Here is a 25575-nt window from a genome sequence, read left to right on the forward strand (position 1 = left end):
AGGAAAAAACTGGAATGGTATCACAATTAAGCCCCTTTTAACTATCATAGTTGTTTGGCCTTTTTTGCAGAATACTTGAAATATCAAAGTTGAGGAAATCAAATGTAGAATTGTATACGACCATAGTTGCTGTTTTTAATTATTAACACTGATAGATTCCATTGTGTCACATGAAGAATTAGTAAGGCTGGCTGGAAGACAAGAAATTCTGTTCTAATGTGGAACAAAAACGAGACCTTTCAGAAAAATTTATGAAAAAACGTGAGCAAGGCTGATCCAAGAATAGCCGATAGCCTGGTGCTTAACGCGCTCCATCTGGGATGTGGGAGACCCAGGTTCAAGACCCAGGGAAGTGCCTGAACCACTGGTCTATAATCAGTCTCTCTATCTCTTGGGCCTTATTAGGATTTAATTATTTACTCAAAGTGGAACAGTAGCTCCAACATATATGAGAGAGAGAGAGAGAAACTACTCTGGCACGTAAGAAAGTTTTTTTTAATGCATAGTTTTAATCTGAACGCAAATCTTCATGAGACAAAACATCTGTGATGTTTGAATTGTGAAATATTAACTTAATTGTAGCATGGTTTGCCAAGGCCTGAATCCTGCCAATACTTGTACAAATGTTTAACTTCCATTGAAATCTTATTGCTTTGTTTAACAGCTATGAATCCAATTCCATCCCCAAATTGTGAGCTCTGACAACAAAAGAGTGAAGCATTGACCACATGGTTAAGTTTTTGCAGGATCAAGAGTTAAGATACTTTTTTTTTTTTAGTGCATATTTAAAACTACTTTGGTATGGGACAGCTTTGGAATCTTGATATACCAGAAAAAACTGAAATGATTTTTTCTCTCTAGTGACCTATTTGGTGTGCACACAGATGAGAGTGGTGCGGGACATCACTGAGAATACTCCCAGAGCACTTTACCTTACAACTTCAAATGAGAGTCAGATGTTTATTACAGGTAAATAAAATATTATTTTTAAATTAATTTTACATGACAAGTACTGCATGTTATATATTCCTTGATAAATGAGGTATTTCAGCTTGAAGATGTCCATAGTATTTCTAGATACAGAGCAAAAACAATTAGCTTTTAAAGCAGATTCCAACATCACACTGTAGCATACCTTGCATTGCTTCCTTCATTCAGAGATGTTATTTTATCAAAGCGCCACTTCTTAAATCCTCTGGAGAGTCAATAAATTTTATTTTTCCATTTAATAACTTCAGGTTCCTTTTTCTCTCTCACACTCCCACTCCCAATCAAAATACTCTCATATTTAACTCCTATTGGCCTGATTATAAACTTGAGACCAGTCCAGTTTCAGCATTCATAAATTGGCCTGTCCGGAAAGTGGTTAGGTTTCCTTCCTGTCTACAAGACATGTGCACAAGAAGGAAAATGAAGTTATTGAGTAAAACTATTAAAACTTCATTGAGCTAATGTCAGATGGACTCTAAACAAGCCATGATGAGAAGATATGAGCTAACTGATATTGAAAGGCAGATCAGGACAGTTATGAGCTGAAAATATTGAGATTGTTACAAAAGTTAGAACACTGCAGTATGGTAACCGAAAGATGTAAGGTGTCTTCCCCTGCTAAATCATCATAGTATATTTTAAGAAATTATAATAATATATCCAGTGTTTGTGCGATTGTTGGGTTGGTCCATATGAAAACTCGTTAATTGCTTCATTACAGACTATTTTAAGAACTTGACACTCCTACATCATATGCAACAAGGAACCTTTATAAAAACTGTAATTCCATCAATTGCTTTTTTCATAGATTCCAGTGTTCCGTTCTATTGCAAAAAGGTCCTGTATAGCTTTTAATCTTAAATTCAGCCCAGTAAACATTCTTCCCCAGACATATCCTTGTTTTACTATCCAGTTTGTTCTTTCTACAGTATTCCTGACATGGTATGTCAGCCCAGACAATGAGTACTGAGTCCCTTTATAGGCAGATGGAAACAAGAAAATACACTTTTATGTCATTATAAAAATATCTGGATGCCTCAACGCACTCAGTTGGGTCTGCAGAGGAGCTTCTGATTGGCTGAATCAGGATTAGCCACAAATCTTCCTCTTGACAGAGGTATCTAGTTCTAGATTTCAGAGCTCCCAAATGAAGGACTTCTGATTTTTAGTGTCCTCCTGACTTGCTTCCAGTATGTTAGCTATTCTGCTTTATATCCACCTTGCTCCTAAATCAGAGCATCAGCTAGCATCTCAAAATCATCGGCTGAGACTGTTTTCAGCTCAACAGCCTCTAAATTGGTCTATCTTGCTGCGGACACAATGGTAACAGGAGAATAGGGTCTCCTTTGATGAGGAAAAGGTAACTTCTTGGTGTGAAATGCTGCTTCTTGCTCATCTTTTTTACACTGTTGTGTGGGACAGAATATAACTAGCTAGTTCTAAAAAGAGTGTTTAACTGTTTTACTACCCAAATGTTAGCATTTAGGGTACCTAAGAGTTTGTGTGTTTAAATCCAAGTGCCATATTATAAGGGTCCCATTTCACTTTTTCATAAAGCCACTATTGACTGCTAGAAGGGACCTTGTGTTAGCATCTCTGACTTGGCTTTTTGTGCATATTGCTGTATAGTGTTCAAATGTAGCAATTTATAAAAAAACAATGATTTAATCTATTTGATCCTTTTATTTCAATACCCAAACCTTTTGTTTTAACAGGGTGGCACAAAGGCCAACCATATACCAGAGATGCCAAAGTGAAAAACTTTATCCAGTGGATTAAAACTCAAAGTGAAGCTGATCAAATGAAGAAAACTGTAATTGGTGGATACTGTCCTTTCCCACCAGCACCAAATACTTTTTTGAAGTATTGTAAAAATAATAAAGGTATCCTGCATCATACCTAATATCCCCATTACATGTGCCTCAATCTGAGATGTCATCACAAGTATTCAAAATTAGCAACTCTGATTGCTTTGCACCTGGATTATATCAATGGTTAAATACTGGAATGTCCTTCAAGGAACAAGTATTATGTAGCTGCTGAAGATAGACTCTGAACCAAGGCCTCAGCTGGTATAAATTGTCATAGCTCTATTGATGGCACTGAAGTTTTGACAGTTTACGTCAGCAGAGAATCTGCCCCTCTGAATGTATACTCCATAGATGTTCTGTTCTGTACCATCTGTTTCAGCTACATCTTCAATCAGCTTGAAAGTCAGCATCGTATTGAAGAACATAAGATTTGATAATGATAAAGAACTTCCGCAGTAGTATATTAGGCAGAGCCTTGAATAACTATGATAATTCAGTATTAACTCTGAGCTTGCTGAAAAGCTTTGCTCCCCAAATATTCTGAAAATGAGAGATGAGAAAACAGGAGGATTTAATTACTGAGAATTTCAATTTTAAGACAATAATCTAAATTTAGCAATAAGGTTCTTTCCAATTATTTTTTATGAATCCAACATTGATACTTTTTAGTAGTTTTCTATTTCTTTAAAACTTAAATTTGTGGGAATTGCTCTTTTGCAGTTGAATCAGTTTTGAAAGCCATAAGCGAAATGGAGAGGGAGATTGAAGACCTGCACTACAGGGAGCACAAGCGCTTTGCTGTTCAGGGGATAATTAGTGCTATAAAATATGTCAGCTATGCAGCTGAAGATGCCTCAGGAGTGGCACCAATTCAGGTACAGTGCTTGAGGATTAATAGTGTAGCACTTAAGATGCTGCGATCGTAATTACAATTGAGATCTCTTGCATTTGAATTCAGAACCCACATACATTGTCTCTTGATTAACTGAATTTACCATTCTGAGCGCAAGAGAAGCATGAAAGTCATAGTTTAACTTTTAAAACTTAATGATTTACTTGTTTTCTGTTACAGTCCTCAATAAAAGTACCTGCTGTATAAAAGTTACTGATTTAAAAACTAATTAAATAACATAGTTAAAGTAAATTAGGGACTGGGAGAACTGGCTACTTTAATATAACCTGTCACTTTCTAGACAGAGGTGTTTTCTTTTTTTCTTTAAACTTGATTAGAGAGGATTTTCTATAAAGCAAATTTGCTCGACACTATGATGGCGATACCCTAGTCTCAATCTTGTATCCAATTCCTCATAAAGTTATTGGAGGAAAACTAACTAGAGATCAGTCTGATATCTTTTTGAAATTGAAGATGAAATAGCTTTGTTTATCTGTTACAGGAAGATAGAGACCAGTCAGCATCTCAAAAAACTATAAAAAACACTGGTATGTCTAAAGATTGTGTTACGAAAGGGAAAAAGCGAAGTCATCGAAATAAAGAAGCTAACTCCGTACTTGATTCACAATGCGCTTCACTGGAACAACAGCAGCATCCACGTATGTTAACCAGAAAGAGTCGAATCAAGAGAAAGATCGAACACCGTACAGAGCCTGAAAAGTAAGCCTGTTGAATAAAGTGTGGTTATATTAATTGTTCCATTTCACTGATCTACTATAGATATATAGAGTAAGATTTTTAAAAAGTACCTAAGTGATCTAGCAGTACAAGTCCCATTGAAAGGCAACTGACTGAAACTATAAGCAGCCCAATTAAAAATGGTAATCCTTGTTCCTTATAGACCCAGTCTTGCTCCCATTAGTCAATGAAAGCAGGATTGAAGAAAACACCTTACTGACTAGAACTTTGTAAGCCATGGAAATGATTCTGCAGAAAATCATCCTCCTTAGCTCTTGCTATATTCTTGCAGCTATTATATTAATTCTCAGTCATCTGAACCACTGGTTCTGAGTTTATTTTCTCCAAAAACATAAATTTCATTGGATTGCCATTCTTGATTAAATACTTGTGACATTATCCAGGGTACAATCTGTACAGCCCTCTGCGGATACAAATTGATATCCGTGGATGCGGATAGAAATCGGTATCCGCTGAACCACAGGGCTCTCCTGGGAACCGCAGTGACCAAAGGAGCAGAACGTGGGGCCACCACTCCCGGGAGCCAGCGCCCCGCACCAGCAGCTCCTCCAGCACAGCTGTACAGACCTCAGACAGGAGACACAGTCACGCAAACAGCTGCATGGACGGGGGCGGGGCTGAGGGGAGATACAGCTGTACGGGTGGAGCAGTCGGTGTGGGGCACTGGCTCCTGGGAGTGGTGGCCCCACGTTCTGCTCCTTTTGCCACTCTGGTTCCCAGGAGAGCCCTGCGGTTCAGCAGATACCGATTTCTATCCGCAGATATCCGCATCCACAGATATCAATTTTTATCTGTGCAGGACTCTAACAATCTGGACTGTTGAACAGCTGTGTCCCCTCAATTCTCCAACCTGGGGTGCCTTTCACACTGTTTCTCTGTGAGAGCAACCACTCCTAGTCTGCTCTCACAAAGCCTCCAGAATGTAAATTACTCCCAGCTATACTGAATGAGTGCTATGGCCAGCCTCTCTTGAATAACACTGCAGAGTAACACCAGCAAATTCCCAGTCAAAGACTTTCCCCCAGAAATATGAATATTGTACTGCCCAGAACCTCTATGATATGCACAAATCCTGTTATCTCAAATGGTGTTCCCCAAACACTTCAGTCCAACCACAGAGGTTTAGATAAAACAATAAAACAAGTTTATTAACTACAGAAAGATAGATTTTAAGTGATTACAAGTAGTGAGGCATAAAAGTCAGAATTGGTTACAAAGAAATAAAAGGTAAAATGCATCTAATACCTAACTTAACAAGCTAAGTGAATTCAAAGCAAAAGTCTCTCTCACCACATGCTTCAGCAGGATCCCTCCTTCAGTCCTAAGCTGTTTCTTTGTTCCTCAGGTGACATGGCTGCCATGGGCAGAGAGAGAGGGAGGAATAAGTTGGGGCATCTGTCCCCCATTTTTATACTTCTTCTTTGAGTATTATCTTCAACTGGGGTTCAGGATGCAGAAAATGTGTTGGGATGGGAATCTCCAGCTGTTTCTTTGCCAAGATGTAAATTTCTCCCTCACGCCCTTTTCCCTGCCAAAGAATGGCCACTTAACTATTTGATTCTGTTGATACCTGGCTCAGGCATCAGTTTGCCTTTTGTCCCTAAGGAACTGGTTTGTGGCTGCTTTTCTAAACTTGGAACATGTCTCAGTATGTCATACAGTAGAATTTTATAACTTTACATACAATGTTGCCACAGTCGTTTTACCAGGACAAAAATGATCAGCAAATTATGAGTTTCAAATGATACCTCATAAGGCATACTTTGTACAAAATGTATCATAGTCTTGTAAAAGGGGTGAGCATACGGGTACAAACTGTCACAGTACTCCAGCATGCAGACTTGGAAGAAACTCTCACAGCTCTAAATTTCTGCACCGTTGGACCTAGCAAGTGGCATCATGAATGCTTTAAGAATTTTCAGACATGTGGCATTCCACTTGCCCTGATTAAAACAATCAAGTGGACCACAGTGCTTTTTATATACAGGGAGAAGCAGGATCATACCTATTGTGATGAGAAACAAACTCTGGTGTGAGAAGAGTCCCCACAGGAGACATTCCTGGGGATTACCAACCTGTCAGGGAAAGCAAATTCTAAATCATAGAAAGGTTAAGCCGGTGGATTAAAGGGCATACGCAGGTTGTGTTGATCAACTAGCAGTGATCAAATCTTTCTGGAGTTGGGTGACAGTCAGGCTAGATCTCTTTAGACCAGGGGTCTCCAAACCTTTTGAATCGCGCACCCCCAGGGCCAGCTCTGGGGAAGCAAAAAGAAAAGCTGCCTCTGAAGACGGAGTGGGGAGAGCTGAGCTGCCGCCAGTATGCCGGTGGCACTCCTCCTGCCGCGCACCCCCACGGATGGTCTTGCACATCCCACTTTGGAGGCCACTGCTTTAGAGCATAATACTGATGTTCTGAACAAACATTTCTGTGTTTGTTTGTGATGGGAGGATTCTGTGTGCCTTCCAACCCATATCTGTGGTATCAGGAGTCCTGGCTAGGGTTAGCAGAAATGAATGTCGGCAGTAGCTACTGCTGTGAGCTGGCAAACGTGCCTCCACGGGTAGTTGTGACGGCACACTCAACCAGGGCACAAACGTCATCAGCGGCCTTTCTGGCACAATCCAAGAGATCTGTAAGGCCACTACCTGGTCGTCTGTCCACACGTTCGTGTCTCATTATGCATTTACCCAGCAAGCTCAAGATGATGCTGGCTTGACACAGCAGTGCTGCAAGCTGTACAACAGTGAACTCCAAGTTCACTGCCATGGACACTGCTTGTGAGTCACCATGAATGGAATCGACATGAGCTAGGGCTCGAAGAAGAAAAAACTATTACCTACCTTTTCGTAACTGTTGTTCTTGGAACTGTGTTGCTCGTGTACATTCCATTACCCGCCTTCCTGCCCCTCTGTTGTAGTTGCCGCAAGAAGGAACTGAGAGGGCTTAGTATAGAAACCTGTTTATGGGCTATGCGTGGTTCTCAACCCATTTACTATTGTGGGCTGCATATGCAGCTCTTTGTGTTATGTGGGCTGCATCCACAATATACATACTGTATGGCCCTGAGGTTGTTACGTGGGCTGCAGCTATGTGCTGTTTGGGCTGCAAGCAGCCCGTGGGTTGAGAACTGCTGGTCTATGACATTCAGCTCTGTTTCTGCCAGGGCTACACATGTCGTTTTCAGCAAGTTTCCACTAGAGGGCGAGAAATGCTGTTTTTAACGTAAAACATTTTTCTGTAGATTTCACTGATTCACGTGTCAAGAAATGCATTTAGCCTTGAACTTTGAGAAGGTTTATGTTGAGAAAAATGATTCTAGTTATCTCAAATGTTAATTTCTGAGCTCAATGTCAGAGTGATCCTTATCAATAAAAAGAACTCTTATCAAGGTCTGGAGTTTGTGCGTTAGAAGTTACAGGTTTTTTATAACCTAGTCACCAAACACACACACAATTTTATGTGAAGCTTGAAAACCTCAGAATTAACTGTAATTTTTTCCTTTTATAGCTTGCATGAATTTCAGCAAGAAGATTCTGTTCCAAAACAAAATATCTTGACTGAGCCTGACACTTCACAACCCGATAGAGGTATGTGGCTAAATATTTTGTTCGGCTGCGATCATTCCAGTATTTTACAAAAGATGTAGATCTAGACTTTCTCCGCTCAGGCCCAAAGTAGGGGGACAAAGGTGGTAGTATACCACCTTTACATCCCCTGTCCCCACCATCCTTGAGCTGGTTCAGCCCTTAATACAATGTAGAGAAGCCCCAGGACTGTTCTTATTTACATCAAGCTGCAACAGCCTCTAAGGAACCATTCTGGCAACTAGGTATCAGCATCTTTTCCCCCAACACATGCTGGGGTGGCTGTATGAGTGGTAGAACACAACTGTATTGCTCTATGCCACTGTGTAAGGAATCCTTAATGTCTCTTTAGCTGGCTTTGAGTCCATGTTGCATCTCTGGAGCAGGGCAGAGGACCTCGTCTCCATTTTTGTTGTTGGTGTTGCAGTAGTGGTCCAAATGTGGTAGTGTTTCCAAAGTCAGGAAAGTCTTCCCAGATGATAAGTACATTCTAAAAAAAGTCACACTCTGAGGAAAGGTAGTAACATACAAGCAAGTAATCATGGTGATGAGAGTTACACATCTTATTAGCTACATGTTTGGACTTTTTTTTTTAAGTTAAACACATTAGAATTTCCCTGTTTTGTTCTTCGTCTATATTTGAAAGTTAAATCCAGATGTTTTAAACAGATATTATCTCAAATTATATCTGTTCCTAGTGTGGGCTTCATTTGTAAGTTTACTATCAATATATGTAAACTCTATCTTATTCCATGCGGAATCTGCATTATTGTAATTGTTCATAGTGGGAGCTCACGCAATCAGATGTTCATGATGGCGTTTATATATATTAGACTGGCAAAGAAAGTGTGGTGTCGGCTGCAAAGAGCTCTCTCCAGCCAGCTGGGCTTCAAATACTTTTAAATACCATCATTCTCTTAAACGTGGATTTCAGCATCTCACTTTTCAGTAGCAAAAGGCTGTAACTTCTGCTGTCCTGTCCTAATTTCACATCTGTTTGTGTTGATTCAAATGTGAGTGTACAAATAGGACATGCAAATTACAGCCCCAGAATATAAAGAGAGGAAAGTAAGAGAAGGCATGATTGAAGTTTGAGAAGGGGAGAGAGATTTAATCCTGGCATTTATATCCCAGCAATTTTTAACTTTAATACCACAAAATCCTGCAAATAAGGTCTTCACACTTATTCTAGAGGGTCGCAGTTACAGTATTTTTCTTTCTTCTCTTAATGTAATTATACAGAATATCCCAGTAAAATTTCTTTTCAGCCAGCTATCTTTCTAACCAGATGTGGATGTTTAGTTGCTCAAAATTAAAAATGGCAATAGCATGAAATTTAACACTTGGTATACTGTACCACTGATATAAGGCAGCGCTACCAAAGAGTTGCAGTTCTAACAGCCAGCATTGTTATGGAATGCCTAATAATGTACACTTTCCCAATGATACAACATGCTGCTTATAAATTTAAAAGATTAAAAGCAACTGTTACATAATCAAGCAGCTAAGCTTTTTGTTTTAGTTTTTTGAGATGTCATTGTTTTCAGTTTCATTTGACTCATCTATATTTAATAGTAATTTCCCCCTATCTAATGCATGACCACCTTAATCATCCATATAGTAAACTGAGAGAGTGCTTATGAATGGGGGAGGATGGTGGTTGTAAACTTACTATACACACCAGTTTTGTGAGATAAGTCCTGCTCCATGCTCTGCACAAGGGTTCTCCAGACAGCACTCAAATGCTAGTGCAGTTTCTTAGGCCCACCAGTTTTCCTTACTTTTCACTATAATTCCTTGTGTCTCATCCAATGCAGTAATGGTTGTGTACTCTGCTTGTTTAATGGTCTTCCACTTGGGTGTTGCCATTTCTGGTTTAGCCATATACACCCTGGTGTCTTCAGTTCTTTGGGACAGCTAAAGCTCCGTTGTAATAACTACCGTCGTGCTTCCTGCGAAGCAGTGAGGAAATTTGCACACACAATTCATGTGACTAAATTGGAAATAGCAATACAAGTTTTCATAGTATAGTATCAGGATGGGGGCACTATTTGTGGGGAGGGCAAGACAAAATAGGGATAACTGGGAAAAAAAATAGGCTGGTTACATTTCGGAATGGGCCTAGTGGTAAGCTCACAGAATGGGGACTTGCCTACAAAATTGGAAAAAAATGGTTTCTTTGAAGTTTTTCCAGTTCTTAGTTCAGAGGTTACATATAATGGTAGACATAGGGACTTACAGTTAGCTATATAACTGGGACTCTGCACAATATACATTATAAGGCAGGGGTTCTCAAACTGAGGGTCGAGACGCATCATGGGGTCGTAAGGTTATTACCGGGGGGGTCGCGAGCTGTTAGCCTCCACCCCCAAACCCTGCTTTTCCTCCAGCATTTTTAATAGTGTTAAAAATGTTCGGGGGGTCGCACTCAAAGGTTTGCTTGTCATAGGGGTCACCAGTACAAAAGTTTGAGAACCACTGTTATAAGGTACAGCCAGTAGTCTTCATTGCATGAATATACGTTGTACAGAAGGTGGTAAAGAATATCATCATAAAGTACCTGTTTCCTTTTTATACTTCCCGAGTGTTGGTAAAACAAAGTGACTGGGGAGGTGACTGATCCTTATCCACCCAAAAGCAAGCAATGAATGGCACCTTCCAACCAATAATTATTTTTATGAATCCGGTCTTCAAACTGTAGCTGGAAACAACATACAGTATTTACTAACAGTCCAGCCTTAGCTTAATTCTTTATGCATTCTTCGTTTTGATTTTTCCACCTATATTTTCACATTTGACTTTAATATTAATCTATTCATGAAATTTTTGCTTTTCCTAATACATTGGGGGGGGGGTAGTATGGTTTTGTCTATGCATATTGATCAACTAAATGTTTAATGTATTTATAATAGCAGACAAACAGGGACTGAGTGATGCACCTGAAATAGAAGAGATGGGAAGAACTTCTCATGATTCATGGCAAAGTGATCTGTGGGTAATGGTGAAAGACAACTTAATAGATCACTTGCATTACTGCACTGTTTTCCCAGAAAGCATCCCACGTAAATTTGATTATATGCTCAAAGAATTCCTTATACAGCAATACAATCTACATCCAGCTGTGCACAATCCAAAAGAATACATAACAAATAAAGAAATTCATGAATTTAAAAGTGCCAGTGGCCCTGGGCACTATGAAGTGACTATACTGGGTAAGTGACAATTAGTACTTTAATTTTTTTTAGGAAGAAATCATAGCAATGTAAGGTTTGTTAGCATTCTCAATGTTTAACAAAGAACTGTTTAACTTTCTATGAAGTTGAATGGATACTTTAGTATAATTTGGGCATTATGCTAAATTGCTAAGTTAAGAAATGAATGAGGTTCTTTTTATATACAATCTTGTTAAATGTACAGACTGATTTTTTTTTAAAGGATAATATTAAGGAGGCACCACTCCAAACTCCATAGTTAAGTCTGAGTTGAGTTTTACACTAAAAGCAGGTAGTCTCCAGACTTACAGCACATTTTGAGTACAGCATTAATTTTCTGATGATTTTCAAATTTCCATGTAATTTGAGTTAAGACCTATTTTAAAATTAATTTTAAAGAAAGTGAAAATTTGACTTTTGGATGTTTCCTTACTTTTTTTTTTTAAATAGAACAAAAACAAACTGTTCAAAATATCAGTTTGAAAAACAGCATTAAATTTTTGTGGAAAATATCCTGCCCGCCCCCACTCCCACCTCCCCTTTTTTTAGCTTAAATTGTGAATTTGAAAGTTGCTTTCTAGCTGTACTTTCTGTGCAGTTAAAATTCACTTAAATCTGGTTTCTCAGCTACATTTGAAGAGACTGGGTTGTAATTAAGCTATTAAAATTTTGTTTTTATGTAACTGTTACGATTACGGACAAGCATTGTTCGGTAGGTCAGATCATTAAGTGGAGCTATTTTGAAAACAGCAATAACCAATCTCCACCCTTTTTCTCCAGCTATTTTACATGCTGGAGATGTGTTTGTTGAAATGAGTCAGTGGTGTAAAGGGAACTGTACGTATGTTTCAAGAGTACTACTTCAGCCTCATCTATAACTGGACTGGTTCCAACTGTAGAGTGGATTTGATTTAAATCATGATTTAAATCACTAGTCAGGAAGACTCAATTTAATCATGGATTTCTACATAAAAGTGCATTTTTTGTTGGTTGTTATAACTTTAATACACATTCTTCACAACGCAGAGATAGATGTAGGTTTCATTTTTAGAAGGTACACACTATACCTTTTTAAGTGATTTGTTTTGAAAACTTTTCAGATTAGTTTTACAGCTATATCAGAAAATAAATAATTGGTTATTTCATTTACCAAAGGTAATTGAAGCAGATATTTATGAAGTCACTAGGAGGTGAACTATCTCCAATTCAGCAGGTTAATATTTGGAGGATTTTCTTGCTGTATTAGGAGGAGAACATCACCACACAGACATTTAAATTGTTTTATTTAACTAAAACAACAACGTTATGTATTCTGGATTTTTTTTCTTCAACAGCAAACATATAATATTGTAACAAAACAAGCATATGAACTTTTGAATCAGGTTTGTTTTTGTTAAAATTGTTTTTAACTAAAATAGTTAAGTGAAATATTTTAAAAAAAATGAAATAGACTATGTCAGCCAGGTCAACATGAGAAACTTTAAAATATTGGCTTCTGCAGCTAACTCAGTCATCTTCACCTTCATTTTCCTGTTCATTCATAATCTGGAAAAGAAAAACAAGCTTTCCTGCTTTTTCAGGTCCCAAACTATTTCTCAATTTGGAATGAATTAGTCCAAAGGAAGAAAATATTCTTACTACACCAGCAAAAGAAGCTACTGCTGTTAAAAGTGAGATTATCACTTCAACAGTCTCTGAATTCAAGTGCTTAAGTGACTTATACCAGTTCACTGGTATACCTTTCTTTAAAACATCATCAGCAAACATAAATTTCTTGAATGATTCACCCTTAGCTCTGAAGTTTATTATGGTTGGTATTATGGAGGGATGATTGCTGGATGTCCATGTCATAGCCAGCTCCTCTTCTTCAGCAGTTAAGGTTTGACCCTGGTACCGAGTTTTGAGAATATTTGCAAGAAAATGAGCTAGAGATAATGCTTGTCCCATTCATTTTTTTAATGCTTGCAATTTAACTCTGTCATTGTATATTTCTCTCTTTAAGATCTCACTCCGTTCCTTCCAAATTTCAACAGCATCAGCAATAAAACAGCTATTTCCCTGCATTTTGTTCAAGGCTACAGAAATAGGCTTCAGAGTACTCAGCATGTGTTCAACATTTCTCTTAAGCCCAGTGTTGAGAACTTTGCCATCTATTTTTTCACGATTTTGTTCACAAACTGTCATCAGATTAGGCCAGGTCTTGATATAGGGCTCAAAACAGTCCACTACTGAGTTGCATCGTACATCTTGTAGGAAAGTTAACTTGGTTCCTCCCACTTTTTTCAGAGCAGCTGCTGCAAAGTGGTTGTTATGGAAGTATTTTGCAATTTCAACATTAGCCTTTATTTCTGGAACACTGACGTCTTTTGCTAGGAGGTGCATCAAATGAGCACTGCAACTGTATATTATTAGCTTGGGACTCTCTTCTAAATAATTGCTTCTCATCTTGGATACATTTGCAGCATTGTCTGTTTGAATTTTTTTCAGTTTGTTATAGCTTTTTGTAAGTATTCTGTTGTGTGCGCATTTCCTGATGTATCAATTGTTTCTGTAAAGAAGACCTTCCCTTCTTCTGTTGTCACACAAGCACATACAACAGGATCATTGTGGACATTGCTCCACCCATCAAGACTCAGGTTAACAATTTTACGCTCTAGACCTTTTGCACACTGCTCAATTTCTCTTTCATATGCTTTATCCAGCAATTTGCCTGCAACATCTGCTCTGTTGGATGGACTGTATTCTGGTCTTAATGACTGAACCATGTTAATGAAGTGGGGGTTCTCAATCATACAGAAAGGAGAGTTTGTTACATAAACAAACTGGGCAATTTTTTCATCAATGACCTCTTTTTGTAATCTGCTAGTTCTTACCACAAACTTTTCTACAGTTGTTTCTGGATGATGGAGATTTTTTTTTTCTTTTTGCTTCGGGTGATATACTGTGGCTGTGTGACATACATGATGTGACTGAAACAGTATCATTGGCAGATAACTCTGAAAATATAGAAAATGATAGTGGTCTTGAAGGTGGATAGTCTTCAGAATCCTGTATGTTGAGGATGGATTCTCCTAAACAAAATAAGTCAAGGCAGTTATTTAATTATTATTACCATACTGCTCATTTGGTATTACTCATTGCATTCACTGACAGTACTACTTTAAAGGTGAAATTTTAAAAGGAAGATCTGCCAATTTCAGCTGTTTATTTTTGATCACAACTGCATCTAAAATGATAGTACCATAGAGTAACAACTATATTTTTTGCTCAAACATGAGAATTCAAGAACAGTCCAGAAGGAAGACAGGCAGTCCTTAAGAAAGAAGTATGAAATAAAAGTTTACCAACCTGAAGATCCTGCATGTTCAGACATGTTCCTTTCATCATCTTCAATGCACCTTCCTCCTGAGAAGGAACACTTCTCATGATGTTGTTTCATTTGGGCAACCAGGCCTTGCATTTCTTCGTTGTACTGTTTGCATTTTGCACGCATGCCTGTCTTACTTAAGGTAGAGGAACTTCATTAAAATATTCGCAAACTGGGTCTCTCTTATGGCCTGCTGCCATTATAGGTTTTCGTTTCTAGTGAGAGAATGGTATGGTAGATCTCAAACTAATGAAGGCTGCACTCAGAAAGACCTCAAGACTTCTGGAATATGCTGCTCAAACAGTTTCACTTTTGTTTCTACTGCCTGTCCCTCCCTTCTCACATTTATCTCCAGACTTCTTCTCCTTGTCCAAAACTATTCCACCCCCAACAATTTTCTATTCACTGAACTTTCTGAAACTTTGCACTTTTAGAGAGAGGTCAGGGATTGACTTTGTGTACACAAATTTGCAGAGGGACAATAGAGTTGAGGTCTGTTATTTCTCACCTCTGTATATTTATTTATTTTATTTATTTAAGACATTTTCGCTGTTAACAAGCATGTTATCTCTGGAGACACAAACCCTCAGTTTGAGAACTGCAAAACTAAGCATCTCTAATGGTATCTTCTAGACTGAGCACTGAGTCCCATTGTGTAGATAGGAAGATTAACCTTAATCTATACAGACCCCATAAGATTGGGTCCCCCCTAATCCATGAACTATTGGAACTCATTTACAAAACTTTTTCTTAAATATTATGTGAATATATTGTCTCATACTCTAGAATTAGAATTTATAATTCCTTTTCCATGATGAGCTATCTATGAGCGATAATGTATCTTTAGATAGGTTTTTTCTTGAAAAAGCATTTTATCAAAAAAAATCCAACTTTTGTGATTTTTTTAAAATCATTGATTTTTATCCACCCTGTCCAACTGTCATTGCTCTGAATCATGGCTGCATGCTAGTAAATTAAGCTACTTTGTGCTGCTTCAGAGTAGCACAAAGTAGCCAAAGTATACTAGTGAATTGGTCTTGAATCATTTAAAATTAAATATTTAAATGTTATCCATATCTTCAGTTCATTAATAGTATTGTGATGTTACTGTTTTTGCATTTATTCCATGTTCATGTATTACATTTATGATAACTGAACAAGGAAATTTCCAGGTGAAAACTGTTAAGATGGATTTCAGGCTGAGTATGTATCAGTAACTTGAGTGCAAAACATAATAGCTTTTGGGGTTACTACAAGCATTACAAACCTAGGAAATTCAGATAAGGTTACATTTAAAAGAAATCCAAACACGTTATGGGCAAGATATGTACAGTTAAGGCACCTAAGCAACTTAACTCTCTCTCCTGTAGTGACACCATGGGGACAGAGAGGAAAACCTCTTTAAAAATTGGTTTCATATACTGAAACTACAAATACTATAAAATCCCTTTATCATAAAAATATGGTTATTGCATGATGTCAGTTTAAATATATGTAATATTAGTATGCATGTGTAAGTGTACATATTTTCTGTTGAAACTTAGTTTATCTGAGATTGTTTAGTACGTAATGGGAACAGAGGGGTATGGGTGAATATCTTATGACAACTTGCATATGTTCAGATTGGAATAGCTGGGTTTAAATGTGGTAATTGGTAAAAGAATTACTGAAGAGAAATAAACACTGTGCATTAAACTATTACAAACTGAAGGTGAAATATTTTGCTGAAATAATTCTCTCTCTTCATAGGGATAAACCATGATGTGGCTATAGATGTTGCATTCCCACCTATGTTTTGTCCTGAAGATCCTCATTTATTTCGAATAGAGGATATTCAGAATGATATGTTGTTATCCTGTATGAGCTGCATCTCTGTGTGTCAGCAGGACACCATGAGCAATCAAAAGCTTTATGACACGTTTCCACTTTCAAGTAAGAATTGCTATTATTGGTATTACTCATGTATCGATTTCTTCTTTTATCTCTGAATGTAAGCATTAATATTGTATACAGGTCCCTATTTGTAAGTCAGGCATTCGGCACCCCGTCTCCTAGGATACATGTATGCTTTCACTTAACACCTTTACTAGATACTGTAGACATGAGGTCTGTCTTTCAGGCCAGTCTTCACTAGGCCTACCTTTCTGCAGCCATAAGTTAGCAGGTGTAAATAAGAATGCTACGAAGTTGGATATGTAAGTACCTGCTACACACACATTGAGTCACTTCTGGATTACCTGTATTGTGCCTGCAGTTATTTGTTTGCACAAAGTTATACTAGCAGAGAGACCAGGTTTTTTTAATATTTGGCCCAGAATCTGGTCCATAAATGAAACACTGCAGCTTTCAATCATTCATTCCTATTTCACTGATGGCATTTCAAGGAGCCAGCACTCAGCTAGTGCAACTTGCAACAAGTAAAAGCTGAAGTTTTTGTGTACTGTTAATTGTCTTTTAAATTATAGTTCCATGTAATGGCTGCCCACAAAAAATATGTTAGAGGGAGCTAATGTTTGTAGCACACTTCAAATGTGTAAAGTGCTATGTAAATGCTGGAAATTATCCATCAGAAATAGAAATACTTGATTTTAATTAAGTCCATTTTTTTGCTTGCCCCATATCAAACTGCTTGAAGAATAGTAAATTTTTCTTTACGTGGACTAGCATGTAAATTGTCCTCGTTCTTCGAGTACTTGCTCATGTCCGTTCCACATTAGGTGTGTGTGCTCGCCACATGCACCGGCGCCGGAAGCTTTTCCCTCAGCAGTATCCGTAGGGGACCGGCTCTGGCATCCTCTGGAGTGACGCCAGCATGGTGTGGTATAAGGGGCGCCGCCGGCTCCTCCCACCCTCAGTTCCTTCTTGCCACCAGTGATGGTGCTGAAACCTCTGCTGCTTCGGCTTGAGAAACACCTCTCGAAGTACACCAGTTACGTTCTCGGTTCTTGAGAACTAGCGTTCTCTAGAGGTGTTGCGTTCTCAGTTCTAGCGAACTTTGAAAACCTGTAATATAGTTGTACATAGTTAGTAACTCTTAGTTACCCTTAGTAGTAGTTCTCAACTCTTCGTTAGTCCCAAACGGGACTCCGCTGGGGGACGGGGCATGTCCCAGGTTTTAAGCCCTGCAATCGCTGCAAATGGCCTATGCCAGTCAGTAATCCGCATACCAGCTGCCAAAGGCGTGGTCTACGCTGTGGGGGGGGGATCGATCTATGTTAAGCAACTTCAGCTACATGAATAACATAGCTGAAGTCGACGTACTTAGATCGACTTACCGTGGTGTCTTCACAGTGGTGAGTCGACTGCTGCCGCTCCATGCGCAGTGCTCCACGGGCCGACACTGGTCCCCCTCCACGGCTCCGGTGAAGAAGCCGAAAAAGACTGAGGGTAAGATCTCCTACCTTCCGAAAGCGAAAGAAGAGGGCTGGGGGCAAGCCACAACGTGTGCCGGGCAGCTCCATGCCCCCATTGGGAACTTGAGCCCCAGCTCAGGTCAAGCTGTGCAGCCCATTCCATGCTTCACCTGTAACCCCGGTTAGTGGTGCAGGCCCAGGCCAACTTCAGGTGCTGTCGATGCCTACAGCCCTTCAAGCGGCTTAGGAGATCCTGACCCTCTGTTACGAATTACACCTGGTAGGACACGCACACAAGTGCTACGAATTACACCTGGTAGGACACGCACACAAGTGCTACGAATTACACCTGGTAGGACACGCACAGTTCGAATCTAGGCTGAGGCACAGAAACAAAGTCCACAACTGCAGAGTTCCCAAAAGACACTAAGTTTATTACGCTCGAGCGTGGTGCCCCCTGCTAGTCAGGAGGGGACCCTGAATGCAGATTATACAAAGGTTATATACTTTTTAGCAAAGCATGTTGCCCTCGTGCATCAGAAACCTTAGCCAATAAACAAACCCTTGTCTTATCTACCACCTATCCCTGCTTGGTGCATTCCTCGTGCTATACCAGTATGTTAATTACACAGCATGGTCCTAAAGCTATGCATCAGTAACTTTTATTATCAGGATGGGAGGCCTCACATCAAGGCCAAGAGACAGGGAGTTAGAGACTGACAAAAACCAGATACTGGGAGTCAAGGCAGGCTGGAGACGAGGAGGAGGATTTTCACAGGGATTCAATATCTAAGGATTACTCCTCCTGGTGTATGATGTGCTGGCATTTAAACAATGGTGGGCCCCAAACCAAAATGGAGTCACATGTGCTAACTTTTCCTTAACACCTCCAATGGTACCCCAGTCTCAGGGAAAATCCGCGTTGGGACCTATACGTGTGTCTCCACCTCAGCAGCACCATTCCCCATTGAGAAGGACGTCCTGCCATCGCTCACCTGCCTGAAGCCATCACACCTCAGGACTAGAGAGGCGGGCTCAGCTGAGCCCTCTTCAATCCCAGCACTGGGGACACCAATCAAGGGATGTCTTTGGCAGCCTTCCTGGCACACATCCCTATCCAGAACATCTGTAGAGCCGCAAAGTGGTCCTCTGTCCACATGTTTACTGCTCATTATGCCATCACTCAGCAGGCCAGAGACGACGCTGGGTTCGGCAGAGCTGTGTTGCAATCTACACGTCCATGAACTCCAGCCCACCTCCAGGGGTACGGCTTTGGAGTCACACATAATGTGGAATGGGCGTGAGCAAGCACTCGAAGAAGAAAAGACAGTTACCTTTTCCGTAACTGGTGTTCTCCAAGAGGTGTTGCTCATGTCCATTCCACAGCCCGCCCTCCTTCCCCACTGTCGGCGTTTCCGGAAAGGAGGAACTGAGGGTGTGGGGAGCTGGCAGCGCGCCTTATACCACTCCAGAGGGCACCAGAGCCAGTCCCCTACGGATACTGTAGAGGGAAAAACTTGCGGCACCAGTGTATGTGGCGAGCACACACACCTACATGGAATGGGCATGAGCAACTCCTCTCGAAGAACGCCAGTTACAGAAAAGAGAACTCTCTTTTATCCTAGGTGAACATGTACAGCATACTGCATGTAAAACAAAATGCTAGTTAAATATTTGTTTTGCTACACACACACACACACATGAACTATCTGTGTTTGGCTTCTAGATGAAACTGTAAAAGCAGCAGTTGACCTAGACAGACAACATGTCATCTGTATCCTGGACATCTGTCGTTTAGGTGAAGATAAAGTGGAAGTTTTTCTGAACAAAATTTATAAGATAATGGAGACTGATGTGGTGAACCTTGTGTAATTTAATAGCTTGTTTGATTGACGTTATCCATATATTGTTGGAAGGGAGGGGAAAAAAACCTTTCGTAACTTACAGTACACCCTTTGCATATTGCCACTTTCTAGAGCGTATAGAGCCAGCATATCCAGTGTTATGAAGTGCTCTGATAGAGCAATTGTAATGGTAGTCCTTACAATTGACAAGGAAGGTTCATTACCTTTATATCTGAAGGCTTTGGAGCAGAGTATTATAAATATGGCTGAGTGCTAATTATTTTTATACCTCTATTGCTTTAGTGTAATGCATTGAGTGCTGCAGGCAGCTCCCAAGTGTCAGGTGTTTTGTACATGTTCCATCATTAAGCAAAGAGACTGGATGGGGAATGGAATGTACAGCCAGATTCTGTCCTCTGTCAGTGAGAGTTGCCTGCATATATGCATGGGAAGAATTTGGCTGTAAGTCACTCGTGTGACTGTCTCTCTAGCTGGTAGTAACCTAAAATCATTGCCATCTGACAGCTCGTCAGGAAGGTCATGTGAAATAAAATGGTGGTCTCAGACCAGTTTCTAGAGAAAACATGGCTGCATCACAGAAACTTGCCACCTCACTTGTTCCCTTGTTTGTAGTTTCAGTAGAGCCAAAAGACTTAATTTCAATAGATTGAGAACTATCCTCTGCTTTATAGAAGAGTCCCTCTGAGCAGTTTGAGAGACGCATTGGCTGTTGGTGGGGAAAAGTTTGCCCAGCCAGTGGCATACTGTGAATGGAAGCCACAGAAGGTTCTGTGAACGGAAGCCTTCAGTTTTAAGTGCTTTCAGTTCTGCTCCATAATATTAAATTAGTTAAAAAACAAGGCACTTCTCTGCATTATTTGTGTTAGATTTTCTAGAAGCATTATTGGATACAGGGCCAAAGTTTGAGTGTTGTCTGGTCACTTAGAATGTCATTCTATGCTTCTGCATAGATATCCAGTAAAGTTTTGGTGTGTCTCACAATTTTTAACAGTTTACTAATAGAAGAATATTAATGTAAATGTCCTGATAAGTGAAAGTTAATACCGTAAAACATTTGTCCTTTATATCTTTCTGTACTGTATTTTGTATTTAAATGTATGATATGGTATAGGCTCCAGGGTCTAATAAGAGAGTCTGGCACTCGTACTTGCTATTCCAAATTGAGCCATGCTGACTATGCCAGCAGATATTTTAAAGTAGATATACCTCAGGTAGAAGCTTAATTTTAAGGAAACCAGCATTTCAAGATTAAATGTGTAAGGTAATTATGTTTTTGTAATAGAAATGACAGACACTTGTACAGAGTTACCGTATTTTATTATTTGTTCTAGTCACTCAGCCCTCTTCCTTTTGTTTTGTTTCTCAGTGCTCCCATTACATGTAGTAAAACCCAGCAATGGCTCTGCCTGCTTTGTCTCACTGCATAGCAGTGTATACTTAACATTGTTGTTATCCCTTAATGCTTGCTGTCTTAAATCTTAACAGCAAATTCAGAATTATGTAGACTCTGGTCTTTATATCTCATTTTATTTTATATCTGTGCTATTTGAAATGTATCAAAAGACAACTTAAAAAAAAATATAATATATATACTGGCAAAAATGAGTAAATTCCATTCTTTGCAAAGAATCCATTCATTCTTTTGTTTCATGAAGCATAGCTAACTGTAAGATTAAAAATGCTAAGAAACTAAGGTCCTGTTGATAAACATAACATTTTGTTATGCCTCTCATTCTCAAGAACAGGGCTTTGTAAAATCTTTTCATTCTATAGGGATCACTCATCCACCACTGGAATACAGCCATTGCAGAGGTGGATTGTTACCAGAGCCTTGTGTATTCCCTAATCCTGGAATTCACACCCTGTCAAAGTATTGTACTCCAGAATCTTAGCTCTTATTTTCTTTTATAAATGTTTCTACCCATCGTAGTTTCAAAGAAAACCATAGAAAGGACAGTTGAGTGTAAACCAGCGCAGTGATGAATATACAGAGAGACTGAAACAATAACTCTACCAGGTGTAAACTGCTCAGATTTATCTGTGTGTGGTTAACTCTGAAACTTAGACTACAGTCTGTGGGATATTGAAAATGAGGACAGCTTAAATAAAAGAAATAACAAATAATACAAAGGCTTCTGTTTTTATTTCATTTTTATGTATAATTGAATAAAACAGTCTGTTTTTTAAATGTATCTAAAGCTGTTGCAGAACTTCAAGAATTTCCACCAGAGTGCGGCATAACCCAATGATCTTGCAGCAGAATTTTAAGTCTCGCTTGCCTCAGAATATGCAAGGCATCCTGTATTGCAGCCATTCTGGGCCTGCAACCCTAAACTTTTTTTTTTTTGGCAATGAGTTCCAGTGGCTTCATCTGTTTTCCTCCGGTTTCATTGCCTTCATTTTCCAATAGACCACCCTTCGAAGAAAGCGCTTTTAAAATTGTTTATACATGCATTTTCCCATGATGGAGGCAATCCCCATTGGAGAGCAGAGCCTGGGATATATACATAACTGCTTGTTGTAATTCATATGACTTGGGTGGGTGGGTGGCATTGATTCTGCCCTGCCCCCCCCCCCCCCATTATACATGCAGTACTTCTCCATCCCCTATTGGCTTCAAAGGGAGTTACGTAGATTTATCTGAGGTCAGAATTGGCAGGTGAATACTCCCTGAGATTGGAACTGGAAAATGGGAACTTTGACTAGCCATAGTACTTAGGGACAAACCCTGGAGCACACCACATAGGAAAGTGGCGTCTGATATGATAAAAAAAAGCAAGACACACAAAAAATTATAAGGTATGACAAGGATGTGAGAGAGATTGTGGTTTAAAGGAGGAATAAGTGATTTTTAAAAATTGGTTCCAGTACATCTACATTAGTTGTCTGCACTGTTGCAACTAAATTGACCTTTTTTTCCTTTTTTTTTTTTAAATCAATCCAGTTTTACTAGTGTCAGCTTTTTTATATAGACAAGCCCTGTATCTTGGACAGGCTAAGGAGAAAGGGAGAAATGCAAGTCTAAGGCTGTGTCTACCCTTGCACTTTTGTCGGTATAAGTTTCACTGACAGAAGCACTGGTGTGGAAAGCACTACATTGGCGGGAGAGCTCTCTCTTGTCCTCATAGAACAGCTACATGAGCTCACTAGTGTAGACCTGGCCTTAGGTTAATCTTGGATTAATTCTATCTCACTTAATTCTTCCACTATATAAGATTAGAAAAATTATGCAGACCCTTTCTTTGTTAAATCTTATTTTTAATGAGAGTCTCAGATTGTTTTGAAACGAGGTCACTCTGTTATATCCTTGAAGGGAAGAACATTTTCTGACCCCTGGCAAGAAGCATTTCAGACTAAATAGGAGCCTATCCTGGATGTGAATGTGGCTTGTATGAATTAAACTGTCCTCTGGCTACTGCTCAGGGGCTGATGCAGCCATCTACAAAGTGCCACCAAGATACAGATGGAAGCCTGTAGAGAAATGAAAAAAGCTGATGGACCATAAGGAGTGGCAGGAATACGGGGCCAAAGTTTACATTTCCAGGCACTCATAGTAACGGTAACCAGGTGTGGATTTTTTTTCCCTGGATAAGCTAGTTGTAATAGAGCTGACTCACTGAGGACTTATATTTCTGTGGGTGCTATCAGTTACCTACTTTGACCTGAAATTTCAAATTCCTTAGGGAAGCAATGGACTAACAGTGGTCCTTGTTAGTTGAAAATATCTCTAGACCTCTTAAATTGTATGCTTCAATTAATAAGCAATGAAGGAGAAGAATAAATCCAGCTATTCCTGCCTCCTGGTGGTTGCTGTTTTATTCAGAGCTGCAGAGACTGTTCCAGCCTATGTGAATCTATTCTATTTCAACATTACTAGCAACAGCACTGTGACCGAGCAATGTGAATGTGGCGAGTTTGGAGTAAACTCTCCTCTGGGTACGGCTTCAGGGCTGGTGGGCATTCCTAAATCTGCTAACCTTCAAGCCTGTGATTCTCACACGGAGTTCACTGTCACGGAAGCACCATGGATTGCACTGATTGAAAGAGGCAATTGCAGATTTTCAGAAAAGATTCACCTGGCGGCCAAAAAGGGTGCTGAAGCTGTTGTGATCTACAATGCCCCAGAGAGTGGCAGTTATCCCATCCGTATGGCACACTCTGGTGAGTACTACAATAATCAACTCTGGGAGCCTGCTAATTTCTGTCCAGTTCAATATGCCATTTCCACTGAAGGCAACCTGACATGTTGAAAGTATTTCATGTTTTTATCTTCTGTTCTTGTGTTGGTTGGTTGCTATTTTTATGGAGAAGTTTTTGGGACCCAATCCCTGCAAGTCCTTACTTGCAAAACTTAGCCTTTCTTATTTACCAGACAAGTCCCATTAAGTAGTATGGGTTTGTGGCACCAGGACTTTTGCATTTTGATAGATTTCACTCAATTTGTATGCTTTCTTCTGAGGACTAACAGTATGATCCAAAGCCACCCTACTCTTGAGGGAATTCTGCTCCTCTGCACATGCACAGAATTTATGTCCCCTGCAATTTCTTTGCTTCCTGACAGAAAAATGACTTTCTGACAGGGCAGCAAAGGGAAGCCACAAGAACGGTCATGCAACCCTCCCCAGCAGTATGTTTTGGGTGCCCAGGGCAGCCGGCAGAGAAGTAAATCACTGTGGGGTAGGAGGCGGGACTGGGAAAGACCTGGCTGGTGGCTTCTACGCTGCGCCAAGCTCAGCTGCTCGTCGGGGCTGGAGAGGACAGGGCTGCTTCTTCACCTGCATGGCATCTGGGGCCTGGTCAGACCCATCCCCCAAATTTCTCCTCTGGCTGCAGGAAGCTCTGCAAACATCCCCTCCCCCTTGCTTCCTGCACCCCATTGCTCCTCAGCTGCAGAGGGGAGGGATCTCTGTATAGGGAGCTGCTCCCTCATCCACCCAACCCCCGTGCATCCTCTTCATACCCACACCCTCACACCGAGCCTCACTGCCCCTGCAATCAGAACCCCCACAATGAACCCCACTCCCCCTGCATCTGGACCACCCTTATGAGTCACTTCACCCAGATCCCCCATTGAGTCTCCTGCACCCAGATTGCCCCACACAGAACCCTCTCAATCCACACCTGGATCCCCCACATTAAGCCTCTCCACATTTGGATCCTGCCTTGCTGAGCCTGCCTCCTCACACAGAGGGGCAGAGCCCTGGGGTATTTCTGGGGCAGGCCAGGTCCTTGTGCTGTGTCAGCGTTGGGTGCAGCCTCACCGCTGAGTCCATGTCCTCCGGGGGAGGGGGAGAGCTACACCGTGATCTCCCACCTCTGTGCAGGCAGTGGCCTGTGCTCCTAAATGCCGTGCTGGAGCCTCCACATTTATTTGGCAAATAAAATTTGCAGAATTCTAAAATTGTGTGCAGAATTTTTATTTTTTGGGCGCAGAATGCCCTCAGGAGTACCACCTGGATCAAATGGGAGCCTTTCCATTGATTTCAGAAAGATTTGCATCAGGTCCTGTTTGTGTCTAGATTTTGTTGTCAGACACTTTTATAGATGGCATGTTTTGATAATCTAATTAATGTGAATAATGTACTACTTCCGTTAAATTGTTTCCAAGGTGTCGCGTACACTACAAACTTATGTCAGTATTATTACGTCTCTCAGAGGTGTGGAAAATCCACACCCCTGAGCGACATAGTTATGCTGACCTAACCCCCAGGGTAGACATCACTATGTCAATGGGAGGGC

At 40.1% G+C, this 25575-nt stretch overlaps 1 protein-coding gene across 2 annotated transcripts in view; it reads left to right on the forward strand.

Moving 5' to 3' along the window:
- The window catches only part of RADX (RPA1 related single stranded DNA binding protein, X-linked), a 35179-nt gene extending 13210 nt beyond the window's left edge, over nucleotides 1-21969 (forward strand). Inside the window, exons 7-14 of one of the 2 annotated variants that reach the window (XM_073358337.1) lie at nucleotides 862-969; nucleotides 2706-2873; nucleotides 3522-3676; nucleotides 4196-4413; nucleotides 7963-8042; nucleotides 10952-11251; nucleotides 16368-16550; nucleotides 17910-19691. In XM_073358337.1, the coding sequence (XP_073214438.1) occupies nucleotides 862-969; nucleotides 2706-2873; nucleotides 3522-3676; nucleotides 4196-4413; nucleotides 7963-8042; nucleotides 10952-11251; nucleotides 16368-16550; nucleotides 17910-18157 (1460 nt within the window). In that variant the 3' untranslated portion in view covers nucleotides 18158-19691. The other variant, XM_073358338.1, reaches the window with a different exon arrangement.
- Nucleotides 21970-25575: the final 3606 nt, after the last annotated feature.

Source organism: Lepidochelys kempii, chromosome 9 (genome assembly GCF_965140265.1).
Source record: "Lepidochelys kempii isolate rLepKem1 chromosome 9, rLepKem1.hap2, whole genome shotgun sequence".
Lineage (NCBI taxonomy): Eukaryota > Metazoa > Chordata > Testudines > Cheloniidae > Lepidochelys > Lepidochelys kempii.